The sequence below is a fragment of the Trifolium pratense genome, linkage group LG4 (genome assembly GCF_020283565.1).
Source record: "Trifolium pratense cultivar HEN17-A07 linkage group LG4, ARS_RC_1.1, whole genome shotgun sequence".
NCBI lineage: Eukaryota > Viridiplantae > Streptophyta > Magnoliopsida > Fabales > Fabaceae > Trifolium > Trifolium pratense.
In genome coordinates, this window is record NC_060062.1 from 14,894,247 (window position 1) to 14,910,288 (window position 16,042).

At 33.7% G+C, this 16,042-nt stretch overlaps 2 protein-coding genes across 2 annotated transcripts; one reads left to right on the forward strand and one right to left on the reverse strand.

The window, feature by feature from the left end:
• Positions 1-984: 984 nt before the first annotated feature.
• On the reverse strand, positions 985-6,433 carry LOC123923667 (transmembrane 9 superfamily member 5). Its single transcript, XM_045976364.1, has 7 exons — positions 6,189-6,433; positions 6,058-6,098; positions 5,338-5,926; positions 5,113-5,241; positions 3,181-3,337; positions 2,599-3,083; positions 985-1,851 (listed from the first exon to the last, which is right to left on the reverse strand). Exons 1-7 carry the CDS (start codon positions 6,344-6,346, stop codon positions 1,635-1,637), a joined length of 1,776 nt encoding a protein of 591 aa, XP_045832320.1. The 5' UTR covers positions 6,347-6,433; the 3' UTR covers positions 985-1,634.
• Positions 6,434-11,343: 4,910 nt separating this feature from the next.
• Positions 11,344-13,409, forward strand: LOC123924755 (F-box/LRR-repeat protein At1g67190-like). Its single transcript, XM_045977724.1, has one exon. The coding sequence runs from the start codon at positions 11,814-11,816 to the stop codon at positions 13,071-13,073; it is 1,260 nt and encodes a 419-aa protein (XP_045833680.1). The 5' UTR covers positions 11,344-11,813; the 3' UTR covers positions 13,074-13,409.
• Positions 13,410-16,042: the final 2,633 nt, after the last annotated feature.

A 16,042-nucleotide genomic window follows, 5' to 3' on the forward strand; every position in this document is an offset into this window, starting at 1 on the left:
GAGCGGTCAATAGACGCAGTGGAAGCATGTCAATGCGCAACCAAACATATGTTTAACATACATATACATACTAAACCAAGGTCTAACACGAACCTGGATTGGGTGCAGTCGGCCCCCCCGACTGCTTGCAATCCATTTCCGTCTAATACCAATTGTTTAAAAAAGTTTTTTTTTTTATATATTTTTTTAAATAATTGTAAATACAGTACTACATCATTTTTTTTTAATGTAGCCAAGTGACTAGCAAATTCACCTTAAAAGTGAATAAGTGGAGTATCGCGGTGCACATATAATGCTGAGCTAAGCTCACGAGGACTACCTCATAATGTTTCTCTCAATAAAAAAAGTGTAATTTTGTCAGGTGCGGTGAAAGTACTAGTATATATATATATATAAGAGCCTCAAAACTTAAACCCTTCACCGCGCCATTGAGAAACCCTGCACGGCACAAACACCGCACCTCACCACTAAAAAAGTAGAGTCTTAAAGCCCTATTAGGTCGTAGCCACAAAAAATTAATGACATAATGGTGTTGAAAAAAAAATTCTTTCAATGAGACCCATGATTAAGGGACTTAATACCCTCCGTTCCAATCATCAAGTCCAGTGCCAATCACCATTAAACCAACTAATACATCAAATTATCATATTTTACTTTTCGCAATAAGTGAGTTTTTTTTTTTTTTTTTTGCTTATAATTTAGGATGGAGAGATTACTAAGTAAGTAAGATTTTGGAGTTTGAATTTTTTTTACAGCTCTATAGTGCTATCTAAGTTGAGAAAATTAAGGAGTTCTTGAAACTGTAAAATTTCCTATCCAGTATCTAAATCAATATAAAATGCCTAATTTAATATCTGTAAAATCTCCTCCATGCACTAGTGTTTGTAAGAGGAGTCCAACTTAATACTCCTGATGTTTGTTACTATTTCAATGTTTTGTGAACAAACTAAAATTGAATGAATCGAAGAATTATAAACATATGGGTTAAATTAATAGAACCAAGGAAATGGCTTTAGGTTGTTCATATTTATGAAGTTTTTCATGTCTTGCATGCATTTGGAAAAGACCAAAAATGCAGTGCCACCGCACACTGAATCAAAAGCAACACTTCTAGTGAGTTTCATAACATGTTTAGAGCCACTTTCTCGCATACTGATACAACTTTGGCCGCAATTCATAGAAGCTTTTAATTCACTGTGCGGTGTGACCTTGATTTGCCAAATTTCCAAACACACTTTGTGCCTGTTTGAATTCACTTTTGTAAGAAGCCAAAAGTGATTCTGAAGACTTAAAATTGATTCAATTTTCACTCGAACCAAATACACACTTTAGAGCGGTCAATAGACCCCCAGCGGAAGCATGTTAATGTGCAACCAAACATGTTTTTATCATAGACAACTTGGGGACTTAATTCACATGATTTCCAATTATAACAACCTATCCTCTATCATTCTACTCACCTCTTCCCCAATGCTCTTCCAAGTCATGAATTTAGTATTGATTTGGGTGAAAATCAATAGAGCATACAATTCCAGCACAAATGTCCTTGTTGAGTGTAGACTTCACTTTCCAAAGAGAAGAGTTCATCTTTGATGTAATGTAACAAATGTTGCTTTGTGCTTGATATTGGTGACTCACTCTCTTTTAACATTGTGGTATATATGGCGAACAAATAGCAACGAAACTCGGAAACTGATGGTACCAAATATCAGGAAGAAAGCATAGCATATGCATGCGTTGTAGCCAAGAAAGAAAGATAGTTGTAAGAATCCACTCATTGTTGATCTTGCATAGAAGTAGATACCATACCCGAACATGAAAATGGCCGTTGAACCACCACACAGCACAGATCTGCACACAAAATAAGTATATATATAAATAATTACAAAGCCTTATATTGAGGGGACAATACATAAAACATTATAAATGTCTTCAATTTTTGTTTTCAATATGTTAGAAACACTTTATTTATTTATTAATAAAAGTAAAGAAGTATTATTAAAGAAAAGAGGACATACTTCAGCCGAGATGCAAATTTAAAGGATATGCAACATCAATTTTAGATAGTTCTACACTGACGTCCAATGAAAATTCACTATTTAGCCGCATCAACCGACTTATGTAAGGGTGTACTTGAATTGATCATAACATAAACACTTTCTATCACTTTGAAACTAAAAGAAATATCGCTATATAGGTCTATCTTGGGTTAGTAAGATGGGTAAGAATTGTGACATCAAAGTCGATCAGTTAGATTACCAAGATTCCTTTCTCTAGGGATCTAAAGGGAAAAGAGCCCCCAAAAAACCATGAGGAACGGTTACATGCTTATTTTTCGTCTCTATCAGCAAGACCCTCGTGGCCAATGCACAAGAATTTATAAAATTTATTTTACATTAAATTTATAACAATATACATTCTCTCCATACATCTAAACACGATAATCAGTTCATACTACAATGATTTTACCGAAGATGTCATGGTTATTAAGGATCAAATATAACCTCAAGCACACAAACAAAAGGAGGAAGCTAGGGGAAAGAAAGAAAAAAAACATTAAATCAAGCAACAAGCATTGATGTGATCAATACAACATACCTCCACCACCATTCATGGTCTTCGACAGATAGTTGAATGTACGTCAAGCCAATATTTACGAGCGCAACAATCACAACGACGGTGATGAGTGTGGCAACCAAAATGCCAGGAAGTGTGTATATTTTGTAACCCCACATACTAGCATACACCTGATGTAATTGCAGGACAATTGCACTAAAAGGCACAAAACCTCCAATAAACATTTGAAATGGTGTTCTCCTGTACCAAGAAAGCTGTTGAATCTCTTTCGGATATCTCTTTGTTGCAGAGGGGCGCTGAAACACAGACCTAAAACGGTATCCAATTACTCCACCGAATGCAAGCAAAGGGATTGCGACAAATGCATATAAACTAAGAATCACAATAATGGAGCCCAATGGGAGTCCAGCTGTAACCCTGTACGATATTGCAATAATGTTGAGGATTGAGACTATAACAAACACTGGTCCAATGTAAAGAATCCCTGCTAGACCAACACTCCTCTCCTGGAATTACAGTCAAGAACAGAATTTTAATAGGTAGTGAAAAATAAAATAAAAAATGGAACATTTTCTTTTCCTTGTGAAATAAATATAGAATTACCCATCCATTCTCAGCAAATTGGCCATGGAAAGATGCTGTTGAATACCCAGCAAAAACAGATGAAAGAGTGAATAGAAGGACAAGACAATTTGAGAGTCCGCCACGATTGTATGGATAGAGGGTACCAATAAATGCAAGAAACAGTAGAAAAGAAAGCCTGAAGAAAAGTGCATATTAGTTTATATAAAAAATAGAGGAATGGTTCAATGCAAAAAAAAAAATAGAGGAATGAAGTTAAGCGTTAAGAGTTTATGTTAGGAACCCATAAATTAGATGAAAAGAAAGGATTATTTTATTGAAATATTGAGAAAGAATGAGAGAGATAGAGATAGAGAGAGAATAGGAGAGAGATCTCCTCCAAGTGTTTTCCCTTCTACAACAGATTTGCTTCTCTATCATAAATTATTATAGTACTCAATGCCCTCCCTCTATCTTTGTAGCCTCCTATTTATACAGATACTAGGTGCATGTTTGGTATCACGTTGGATTTAACAAAATCACAGTGGCACCATAATTTTGTTGAAGCTCCAAAGTATAGCTTTTCAAAAATCACGTGACTCAATGTGATTCTGCCAAAATCACCGTCAAACCAACTTTTATTCTATATCCTAACAATGTACCCCTTCCTGAAAAACGACCTTGTCCTCAAGGTCAATATGCTAATTTCTTCATGTTTAATAGCTGTTGAAAAACAAAAACTCGTTACCCCTGGGTCGCACTGTTTTGTATAAGCTAGCTTCAGAAAGGGGTAAAAACTTCTTTCTAGATCCCATTGAGTTGCACTTTTCTGCAGAACTTTCCAAGAAGGAAAAAACACAGTTGTTGGCTTGTTGCATAAGAGGATAAAATTTTCCCAAACACCATAGGGACAAGTTCAGCTTGGCAGTGAATCTGCCAAACAATTTTGGTTATAAAATGAATGGGTTATGAACACTTGAGCAGGGCACTTAAATTCTGAATTGGGCCAGATGTGCCTTGGCCTTGAATTACCTAAAATGTTTTGTTCGTGACTCTAACAGATACTAACTCCAACGATTTCCCATTCTACAACAGAGTCACTGCTCTAATACTAAATGTTTACAATACTCAACAATTTCCCTCTATCCTTGTATCCTCCTATTTAAACAAATATTCATCTGCTGACCAACAAACCAATCTCTCTGACTAACTACTCTTATTATTCTAATTCCCCTTTATTCTCTATCCTAACAGTTAACTTGTAATTAGTTTTTCTCACATTAAACAAATGAAAAGTGATTATGAAATTGCAGTATGATAAGCTAGATTTCTAAACCACTTTGATTTCTATTTAATGAACTAATTTCAACATACATTCTATGTGTTTGAAGGCAGAGATAAAAAGTGAGAATAGAACAAACAGCATTTTGTCAAGAGAATTAAGGCTCACAAAATTAAACTTATTTGTTGGAATAATGAAGTTCAATTATTAAAAAGATTTTGTATCCATGGCAAAGATGCATTCAGGAAGTGCATAAGTTGAAAGAATTAGGGCCAAAAACGTTTATGCCCTATCACCTAAGGCAAAAAACCTACCACCTATTATCTAATTCATTCATTCCTAATCCTCTCTTCTTGTCGTTTGTGTTCTCCTAATGCATCCATAACTAAAGTTGGGTCTCCACTTATAGTATACAAATTTTACTTAAAATCAAAATGAAGTTTGATCCGCATCATAAATATCACAACACATGAGAGTACACCAGTGAAAGCAGAAATCAAGAGATAAAAAAAGTGCTTCTGGCCTTTTCTATCACTTGGAAGTCTAGATTTAGACTGCTAATGGATTTGATTAAAAACATAGGTTGGTTGATGCAGAGATGCTGCCATGTAAAGATTAGAGGCTGAATATTTGGCTTTTATGAATGGTCTTGAGGAATATGCATTTAAAATTCAAACACTAAAGCAGCTTACAAGATTAGCAATTGGGTACCCGTTCCCACAACAGCGAAAAACAAGGACGAGTTTGGAGGATGTTTGAATACATCACCATGAATGGACTTCCAACCAACCTCTCTATCTTCTTCATTTGCATTAGAATACCTAAATGGAAAAATGAAGATAGTTAGGCTAACACAAAAAATAGGCTACCAAAACCCAAATCTTGTAAAATTATCAGAAAAAAGCAAAGAAACTTACTTTTTCAAATCACTCTTCAAATGTCTCGTATATAGCAAGGCAAGCAAACCGATCAAAAGCAAAATGATGACAATGGAGTTAATGAATGAGAACCAATGAACTTGACGATACATAGGAAGCAATGAAGCTTTCGAGTATCTACCCATCCTGTTCTCAAACTGACGCTCAGTGGCATTCCAGATAACAGAATAAGTGAACTTAACATCAATAACAACATCTTTGGTTATATCAACAGCACGATTCGGATCACCAAATGCTTTAACTTCTACAACTCGATTCCCATTGTAAAGAACATCAAATTGAACATGTGTAAAAAGGTAATAATTTGATCCTCCCCCACCATGAATCAAATTTTGATCTTCAAGTTTCCCAATAAACCCCCAAAATGGAAGATCATCCAAATAAAACTGGAAGTAAAATTCACTATTTATAGCTTCCTTAAAGCTTCCAATTTCATCAATTGTAAGCTTCTTTTGACACAATGTTTCATCAATCTTATCTTCCCTAAACTTAAACTCATACAAACCATTGCTTAAACGATCGCCATTGAGTACTTCGCCAAGGGATTCTTTCTCTTTCACAATTGGGTCTGTCAAAAACAAATCCTTTTTCAAATCCAAGTATTTTCAATAAAAACCCTAATTATTTGATTACATTTTCAATTTTTAACATTATATGATCAAAATTGAAACCTAATAATTAAACTTAATTGTTACTTACCTGGATTGCAGAATGGTAATTCATAGTATTCATATGTTTCACTGTAAAAAAAACAATCATATAAACTGAAATTCAATGAAAATTGCAAAAAAAAAGAAAAAAGAACCGAATGAAAATGGAAGTGAAGTTACCTGGGATTGTTTAAGGGTCCTAGTTTGTTGACGAAAAATGGGACATTATCAGCAACGTTGTAGATGTGATTTGAGGGTGAAGCAGAAGAATGTAGAGTGGTGAAGAGGAGAAGAAGGAGGAGAATGAGGTGATGGGGTTTAGCCATAGCCATAGCCATAGATAGATGCAAACTCAATGAGTCAACTGCAAAAACTCAGACATGTTATAGTTTTAGGTACAGACAAGCTTATTAGAATAATAAGATCACAAAAATAATATATGAAACTCCATGAAATTAATTCAACTTACTATTACTAATTACTCAAAATTTACTTTTTAATTCGTAGAATTTTAGATGTATTTGGTTAATAATATGGATCAGATACATCCAATATTCAATGAGTTTAAAAAGTAAATTTTTTCTTGGAGAGAGTACTAACAATCAGTTCCAATTAATTCAACTTACTCAGACATGTTATAGTTTTTGGATTTTACTTATTTTTGAGTTTATGACAATAGTTTATGCAAATAAATAATTTTTTATTTTAATTCATAAGTTTTTATTAACAAAAAATTGTATCTTTTTTATAATAAGGATTTTTCTAACATATGCAACATTACACATGATAAAAATAAGAAATGAGTAATTAATGTTTTGTTTTCTCTCCCTTATTTTTCTCCTAATTTATTAAGTAACAACTAATATCTATTTTTCTCTGTCAAAAAAACTAATATCTATTTTTCTTTCTTTCTCTCTCTCTACTCACTCCCTCTCTTTCTAATTTCACGCTCTCTTCTCCTCTTTCTCTCAAATTTGATTGAGAAACACGATAAAAAACAAAACAATAAATAAAAGAGAACAAAACAAAAAACAGAAGAAGAGGTAATACAACAAAATTATTATTTTGGGTTTTGATTTGTTTGTTTAGATTTCGTTATTTGGTGTTTGATTCGTGTTTAAAAATTATAAATAAATGTTTAGAAGGGATTTGGGGTTGATTTGAGTGTTTTTGTGGTTTGTTTTGGGTTCCGATCAGTTTGTTTTGGGCGGCGGCCGTCGAACAGCACGTTTGCGAGACGCCGCTGCCCGCTGGAATATAGTCCAAGTGGTGGTCCACAACCGATGTCCTTGCTATTCACGATTAACACATGAATGTGTTCTTGAGAGAAAGAGGAGAAGAGAGTTGTGATTAGAGAGAGGGGGAGTGAGTGAAAAGAGAGAAAGAAAAGAAGAAAAAAAAAAGCATTAGTTGCTACTTAATAAATTAGGAGAAAAATAAAAGAGAGAGAATAAAACATTAATTACTCATTTCTTATCATGTGTGCAATGTTGCACAAGTTAGAAAAACCCTTATAATAATACAAAAAATTTATTTATTTGTATAAGTTGTATTGTATAAGTTCACAAATAAGTTAGTCCAAACGGACCCTAAATCTTTTAAATTTTTTATAATTGGTTTTTGTAGATTTATCTTTCTCTTATTTATTTATTATAAATTATTGAAAGAGTCGAAATTCAAACTTTAAATTCCCGATTTCTCCGTATACTTATAGTACGCAGGTCTGATATATGTGCTTGAGTTTTAAGAAGGGGAAATAGTCATTCTAGTCCCTCAATCTGCAATTCGCTGTCATTTTAGTCCCTCACTGAGGAAAAACTATAGAATAGTCCCTGAATCTGCATTTCGTTAGTCAGTTTGGTCCCTGCTGTTAAGTTTGGCCGTTAACTCAACAAAAAAACTGACGTGGCATTTTTTTGGACACATGTCAGCTTGCTGAGTTGGCTCGAGGGACGGAGAAACAACCATTTTGGTCCCTGAATGTGCAACTCGCTGTCATTATGGTCCCTGACTCAAGAAAAAATACAAAATAGTTCTTGACCTTGCAATTCGTTAGTCACTTTGGTCCCTAATGTTAAAAATTGTCGCTAACTTTATAAAAGAACTGAAGTGACATTTTTTAGGGACACGTGACACGCAGACTTAACAGATTTGTGTGACAGTTGGATGAATGATGTGGTTAGGGACTAAAATGACATTACTTTTTATTTTCTCTCAATTTCTTTATCTTCTTCCTCGCATTCTTCTTCATCTTCTTCATACATTCAATAATCTAACAACAACTTATTTCGCTTCTTCTTTTAAATTCTGTTGTTATGCATACTTTTTTTCTCTTCATTTATCTTCTTCATACATGAAATTACCTAACAACCCATTTTGCTTCTTCTTCTTTCAATTTTTTTTGTTGACTTTCACCACCAGTTTAATCTGGTTCGGGGGTTAGTTATAGCATCAAGTGGTTCCGGCCCCTCCCGATCGTAGTTGTGAGGGATCGAAATGTGGTCATTCCTACCAAGTTCAGCAACAATCACCACTGAACCAACTAACGATTGATTCCTTGTTTCAAATTATGTTGTTATGCAAATTCTACGGGGGAAATTAGATACTACCCCACCCGTTCCTTTTTATTTGTCGTTTTAGATTACTGTACACTATTCATATAATCTACTTTGATCATAAATTTTTATTAATATATAAAAACCAAATGTTAGCAAATAAGATATCGTTCAATTTGTCTCCAAAAAAAAAAGATATTGTTCAATTTTTTATAAAGTTAACAACAATTTTTAACGCAAGGGACCAAAGTGACTAACAGATTGCAGAGTCAAGGACTATTTTGTATTTTTTTTTGAGTCAGGGACAATAATAACAACGAGTTGCACATTCAGGGACCAAAATGGTTGTTTCCCCGTCCCTCATGCCAACTCAGCAAGCTGACGTGTTTCCAAAAAAATGCCACGTCAGTTTTTTTGTTGAGTTAACAGTCAAACTTAACAGCAGGGACCAAACTGACTAACAGAATGCAGATTCAGGGACTATTCTATAATTTTTCCTCAGTGAGGGACCAAAATGACAGCGAATTGCACATTGAGGGACTAAAATGACTATTTCCCCTTTTAAGAATTTTCTCACAAAAAACACTTACACAATAAAATATTCATAATATAAAGTTTACACAAAAAAATGACACAATAAAATATTCATGATATAAATTTACATTTACAAATGAAAAAGTTAATAACGAGAGATAATAATTTTTTTACATCATTAAAGCATTGAATGCACAATTTACGAGATAAAATTTTCATATTTGTATTCTTAACTAGTGCCCTGAAACACTATTTAACATTTTTCATAAAATTTAGTCATTTTTTCAAACATGTGTGACCCATGGTTATGAGAATTTGTGTTTGGAGCTTAGAGACACAAGCCAACCAAACACAAGCCAACCAAATAACTCAAAATCTTTCTATTAATGCCTTATTAGATGGTTGATGAATGATGACCACAAAATTGTTGAATATAATTGTGGGAACTAGTATTTCATAAAGCAGAAGAAACAAGTTTAAAATTACGTTGTTGCAAGTTTTTTTGACCTCCACAATTTGCTACACACAAAACAAAATATGAATTCAAAATATTACACCCAACTAAATTATCTTTTAGTAGGTAGTCTATTATTTTACATGAGAAACTTTCATATTATGTCACTAAATGATGAAGTCTCCTCGAAATGGTGTGTGTATGTGTGAAGAGATGATACCCACCTTTAATAGAGTATTATTACCTTTGGTCTTTTTAATAAATCTAAAAAATACTTGCCTTTTATAAAAAGTAATAAACGTAATATTCATTTATTATGTTGACGCTTCTACGATCATCTGTCAACCACATTATCCTGCACAAAAACCTAATCCAACAAAGAATAATATTTCCTCCGTCTCAAAATAATTGTCACACTTTACTACTGCACACTTACCGATGCACAATTTTGATCATTAATATCTTTAGTTGTGTATTATTAAAAATTAATATTTTAATAGTACTCATCGAGACAAATCTAACAAGATCTCATATGCTAATATTTATCTTTATACATTATTAAAAAATATGATCAAAATAACTTGTATAAATAGTGCACACAGTTAAATTATGACAATAATTTTGAGACGAAATTTTTTCTCCCACACGAAATAATCTCCTCCTACTACTACATCACCTTACCCCATCAACATTCCACCCCCAATCTCACAACCATCTCTACTACAATTAATGATGTCAAGGTAAACAATATACTATCGGTCCGTTTGATTCGCTAAAAATAAGAGACTGGACAGGACAACTGTAGTTGTACTGTGTTTGATTGTAAAACTATTTCAGGAACTGGACAAACTGGGAAGCAATGGGCAGGACAAAAACAGAATTTTTTGTACCTCACTTTACCACAGCACAACTTTTTGTCCGCAGTACAAGTTGTCTAAAATGCCAAAATACCATTTTATTAACAAAATATCGTATAAGACAAAAAAATGTTCAATATCCCAAAAGTTTGTTCTGTGCTGTTCTGTCATGTGTTGTGCTGTTCTGTTTTGTACTGTTCTGTCCAGTACTTACCCTTTAACAAATCAAACACACCCTATATCTCTCTTCTCTCATACTCTCCTGCCTCCAACCAACAATCACGCGTATTTATGTGTATTTTTTTGTCAGGTTGTTTAATAGCTATAAATTTCATTCTTAAGATAAATAAGTTGAATGTTTGAGATCCGAACTTTAACCTCTATATATATATTATATTTATAAGATAAATAAGTTGAATGTTCGGGATTCGAATTCTAACTCATACATATATTATATGTATTTTTTAAATGTATGTAAAAATATATATGATAAAAAAATAAAAAATAAAAATAAGCACACACCAGTATTTTGATGTCAAACAACACAACTCAAATAAAAAATAATATTTCAACATAAAAGATTTATTATCAAATATTTCTTACATATATCTTAAAGGATTTAATTGATATGCACCAACGATGTAAAATAATTTTACACTGTCAACCAATATCAACCATGTTTTCTGTAACATCACCCCACTTTCTTGACATGACATGGCAAAATAATTGTTATTTATTGGACAATCGTATAAAATTATTTTACACCGTCAGTGCATATCAATTAAACTCTATTTTAAATATACATAAAATATAAAAAAAATAAAAAGTAGAAAAAAGATAGAAATAAATATATACAGTTTCTGTCTTAAAAAATATACAGTTTCAATCAACCAAAAAAATAAATATAGTTTCATTTTCATATTATTAATATTATTTGATGTTGAAAATCACTCTTCTCACATCACTCTGTGTACGGATCTTCTTCTCTTCTCTTCTCTTCAGGTAATTCCAATCTAATATTTCATTCATTTTCATTTTCATTTCAATTTCAATTTCAATTCTCATCCCAAATTTAATTCATCAATCCCCAATTTTGTATGCTTAATCAACTCTTAATTCATTTTCTCATTTTTCTATGATTTCTCTTGTTTCATGATTTCAATTTAGTTTAGCACCATTTAATATTTCATGATTTCAATTTAACACCATTTATTCACAACGATTCTGCTATTTGATTTTTTTGAATATTTTTGTTCTTCAGATTTTCACTCACTCACTCACTCTTCGATTGAATTGAATTGAATTTATTGATGGATTGAAAAAAAAAAAAAGGTTTCTTTTTATCAATTTTTATCAACACAAGACACAATTTTTGTGTTTGTGTTTGTGTCTTGTGTTGTGAGTGATGGAGAATCTTCCTGTTGAAGTCATTGGGAACATACTGTCCCATCTCAAGGCTGCAAGAGATGTAGTAATTGCCTCAGCAACATGCAAAAAATGGCGAATTGCGTGTTGCAAACATCTCCATACAATTTCATTCAGTTCGAATGATTGGTCTGTTTATCGCGATATGACAACGACCCGTCTCGAGATTTTGATCACACAGACAATTTTCCAGACTTCAGGGTTGCAGTCCCTTTCCATTTTGATGGAAGATGTTGATGAGTTTTCGGCTTCTGCTGTTATTGCTTGGCTTATGTATACAAGGGAAACTTTGAGGCAGTTGTTTTATAATGTGAAGACTATGCCGAATGTTAATATTCTCGAGATATGTGGTAGGCATAAGCTGGAAATACTTGATTTGGCTCATAATTCTATTGTTGGGGTTGAGCCTAATTATCAGAGGTTTCCGTGTTTGAAATCTCTTTCGTTGAGTTATGTTAGTATATCTGCGTTGGATTTGAATCTTTTGGTGTCTGCGTGTCCGAGGATTGAGGTTTTAGAGCTTGTTAATCCGGAGATTGCAATGTCTGATGCACAGGTGAGCGTTGAATTGAGTAGTTCGACGCTGAAGAGTGTTTATGTTGAAGCAATCAGTTTGGATAAGTTTATATTGGAGGCTGATGGGATTGAGTGTCTGCATTTGAAAGATTGTGCGCTTGAGGATTTTGAACTAATTGGTAAGGGGACTTTGAAGAATTTCAGGATTGACGATGTTAGTGTTATACATCTTGATATCGGTGAGATTGTTGAGAATCTTGAGACTGTGGATATCAGCAACTTCACAATTATCTGGCCAAAATTTTACCAGATGATTTCGAGATCGTCGAATTTGAAGAGGCTTAGGCTTTGGGATGTGATGTTTGATGATGAGGATGAGGTTGTGGATTTGGAAACTATTGCTACTTGCTTTCCACACCTGACTCATTTATCGCTGAGTTATGATGTGAGAGATGGAGTTCTTCACTATAGTTTACAAGGATCTTCTTATCTAGAGAATGTTGTTGTTTTGGAGCTTGGGTGGAATGTGATTAATGATCTTTTCTCCCAGTGGGTTGAGGGGCTGCTTAAGCGATGTCCTATTCTCAAGAAACTTGTCATTTACGGTGTTGTTTCCGAGGCAAAGTCTGATGAAGAATGCAAGATGTTGGCCAATTTCACTACATCCATGGTTGAGCTGATGAGGAGATACACAGATGTTGATCCACATTTTAAATTTGAATAGGACTGTTCTTCTAAATGCCTTGTTATAGCTCAGGTTTTCATTTAAGTCCAATTATTTTTTCACATTTGCAGGTAACTTACGGAAATCAACAGTTTATGCACAACTTTAACAACATTCTTATTGGTTTGAATCTCAATTTAAAATTTGTGTGATTGACCAAGAATCATACCTCATAGTAGACATTCGGGAATTTGATCATTTGTTTGGCAAAAGAGAAGTTATTAATTATGCACTATTCCAAAAATTTAACATTGTCAGTTTTGTTCTGGTAAATTTTAGTCTTATAGACCAAAATTAATAAATACCATTATAACAGATTTGAGTTGTTACAGTGAATGTGGCCATTCAAGTGGTCTTCAAAGTTATATCATTAGAAAATTTTCTCTGGAGTTTCATATCTGTTTGTTTTTCGTCTCTCTGAATCTATTTTAAGATGTGGTATGATAAAATTGTGCATGTTTGGATAACCAAGAATGCACAAACCTGCTCTTGGCTTTTCAAATCATGCTAATCATGCTCGAGCCTTGATAGATGTTTTGACTTTTGGGGAGTGCAGGTTCTATATTGTGTTTGCAGCAAAATGCAGGCAACTGTGGCTGCAATTATGGTTGCATTGATGTTGCGGAGACTTCTAAAACCTTTATATTGTGCCACAATTGCCGAGCCTGTTTTATCACCCCTAATTAAGAGTCCCATATTGAATGAGACTAGACCCGATTATAACTTCATATGTGGGGCAATGTTCACCTCAGAATTCAATTTTGTAAGGGTTGAGTTAGACTCAACTCACTACTATTAACATTTTTCCCAATCATCTAAATAAACACGCAAATGTAATGTAATTTCCCAATAATGTTGATGGTGAATTAATGCACTCTATTTGAACTTCTCCAATTGTCTTGATTATTCGACCTGAGTATTCAACTTGGTCTGTCAAAGATTTTTACAATTCCGCATTCGGCTTTATAATGCAGCAAAACTACGCATGTAGTTAAACTAAGAGTCGAATATAACTGGCTGCACCATAAAACCGACTGCAAAGGTCTATTTTGGATTTTTCACATGGCAAAAGTAAATACCGAAGTTTAATAAACTGTACCTCTCAAAATGGCTATGATAGTGTTGAAGTTCATGCCAGAGAACTGTTTCCTTTATATCATTTTCAAAGATCGTCTGCAAAACATCGATGTTCAAGGAGAGTAAACCATGCCCAAATACTTGAATTATGCCATTGACAGAGTTAATAATTTCATATTGAATAATACTTCATTTACCTTTTTGGGAAAATTTACGCCATATAGTAGATGCTGAATATGACTTGAACCATTCACAGGCATCTCATATTTGACACAGCTGCAGCATAGAGCAATATTAAATATCAAATGTAGAATGCAACATAAAAAATGAAAAGAATATTTTCCTCTTAATAGCATACAACTAAATCTTCTTGCAGGTTTTTCTCAACACCGTCGTGGCAAAGACTTATGATGCCGCCAATGCCATCACTGCTAAAAATAAAGGAAACAATGAACTGTTACTTATTGAGTTATTTCTAACAGAATATTTGTATATATGAATATGATGAAGCTGCAAATATTGTTGACAAACCTTATGCTTGTATCTAATTTGTTTGAACTTAGTGAGCAAATTTTTTCGGCTACCTTGGCAGTGTTACTAACCAATAACCTATCTACTTCAACCGAAATTCTTTTTGATTCAGTTTCCTACAAAACATAGTTTATGATTTAAAGGTCATCCGCAAAGAATGCAAATTTAATGTATACGAAAAAAATTGATGTACCAAGTGATTCATTCGGTTAAGCCTTTAATGAGTTCTCTGGTTTCATGATTTAAAAAAGAAATCTGAAAATCTAAACACAAAACATGGAACTGAAATCCATGAAAGAATGAAACAAAACAACTTTACAATTTCTTGAAGAACAAGAAAAAGTGAAACTCAAGATTCAAGAAAAAATGGTAGAGCAAAAGAAATGCTCAACAAGAAGTGGAACAGCCACAGCAATTACAAGAAGAAAGATCAACATTCCAAACAATGCAATCCGAACTGTAGTGACCAAATCACTATAAACATCGCACGATGCAAGAAACGAGTTAACAATGACGGTGTTTGTACCCGAAGGACACATTTCAAGTCACTTCTCCACAATGACCTTCTAACTTGTCCTTCATAACCGGCCACATTGGTTGCGTGAATCTCGCATTAGCACTAAACCGTAAATCCAAATACACAAACCCGCAAGGCTCTCCATGACCATGAATGTTCCTCCATTCATCAATCATCATAGACACATTATGAAACTTTGCTTCTTGAGTCAAATCTTTCGCGGGTTCATTGTAGAAAGGTTCCGGGAGAGAGAAAGTTGAGAGCTTTTCTTGACGGTGGAATAGCGAGAGATGAAGAGAGTCATAGTAAATGGTGCTTCCAATAGTGTTGGAGTCTTTGGCAAGAAACTCGATACCTATCTAAACCCTAATCCAAAAACCAATGAAAACCTTTCATTTAGCCACATTATCCACTTACATCCATTTAATGTGAGTCTCTCCGTCCGTGTCCACGATCCTTCGCCACTCACTTATTTCTCCCACAATTGGGCTCTGATACCACTGTGGGCCGTGAGGGGGGAGCCTCATTGGATTAGATCAGCACATTGGACATTGAGCAACCTTACAAGTGACTCTAACACCACATCTTCATCCAAAATCTTAAGGCATTAGGTTAATGGGTCATCTCACTTATAAAGTATAAAGTGTTCAACTTCAACTCTTCCAACAATATGAAACTTTTTTTCCCGCACTCTATTGATCTCAAAAGTTTTTATCTCAATGAGATGATGAATATTTAGTATAGTTTTGGGTGTGTACTCCGGTTAATAGGGATATTTATCTAATTCTTATTGTTTGATCTTATTGTTTGGACGCACCTATAGTTTGATCTGAATGCAACATAC

Excerpts from the sequence above, each read along its gene's own strand:
- LOC123923667 (XM_045976364.1), bottom strand. The coding sequence starts at position 6,346 with ATGGCTATGGCTATGGCTAAACCCCATCACCTCATTCTCCTCCTTCTT. Across the intron at positions 3,084-3,180 it reads AATTTGCTGAGAATGGATGG|GAGAGGAGTGTTGGTCTAGC; the intron begins GTAATTCTATAT and ends CTGTAATTCCAG. Across the intron at positions 1,852-2,598 it reads GACCATGAATGGTGGTGGAG|ATCTGTGCTGTGTGGTGGTT; the intron begins GTATGTTGTATT and ends TTTTGTGTGCAG.
- LOC123924755 (XM_045977724.1), top strand. The coding sequence starts at position 11,814 with ATGGAGAATCTTCCTGTTGAAGTCATTGGGAACATACTGTCCCATCTC.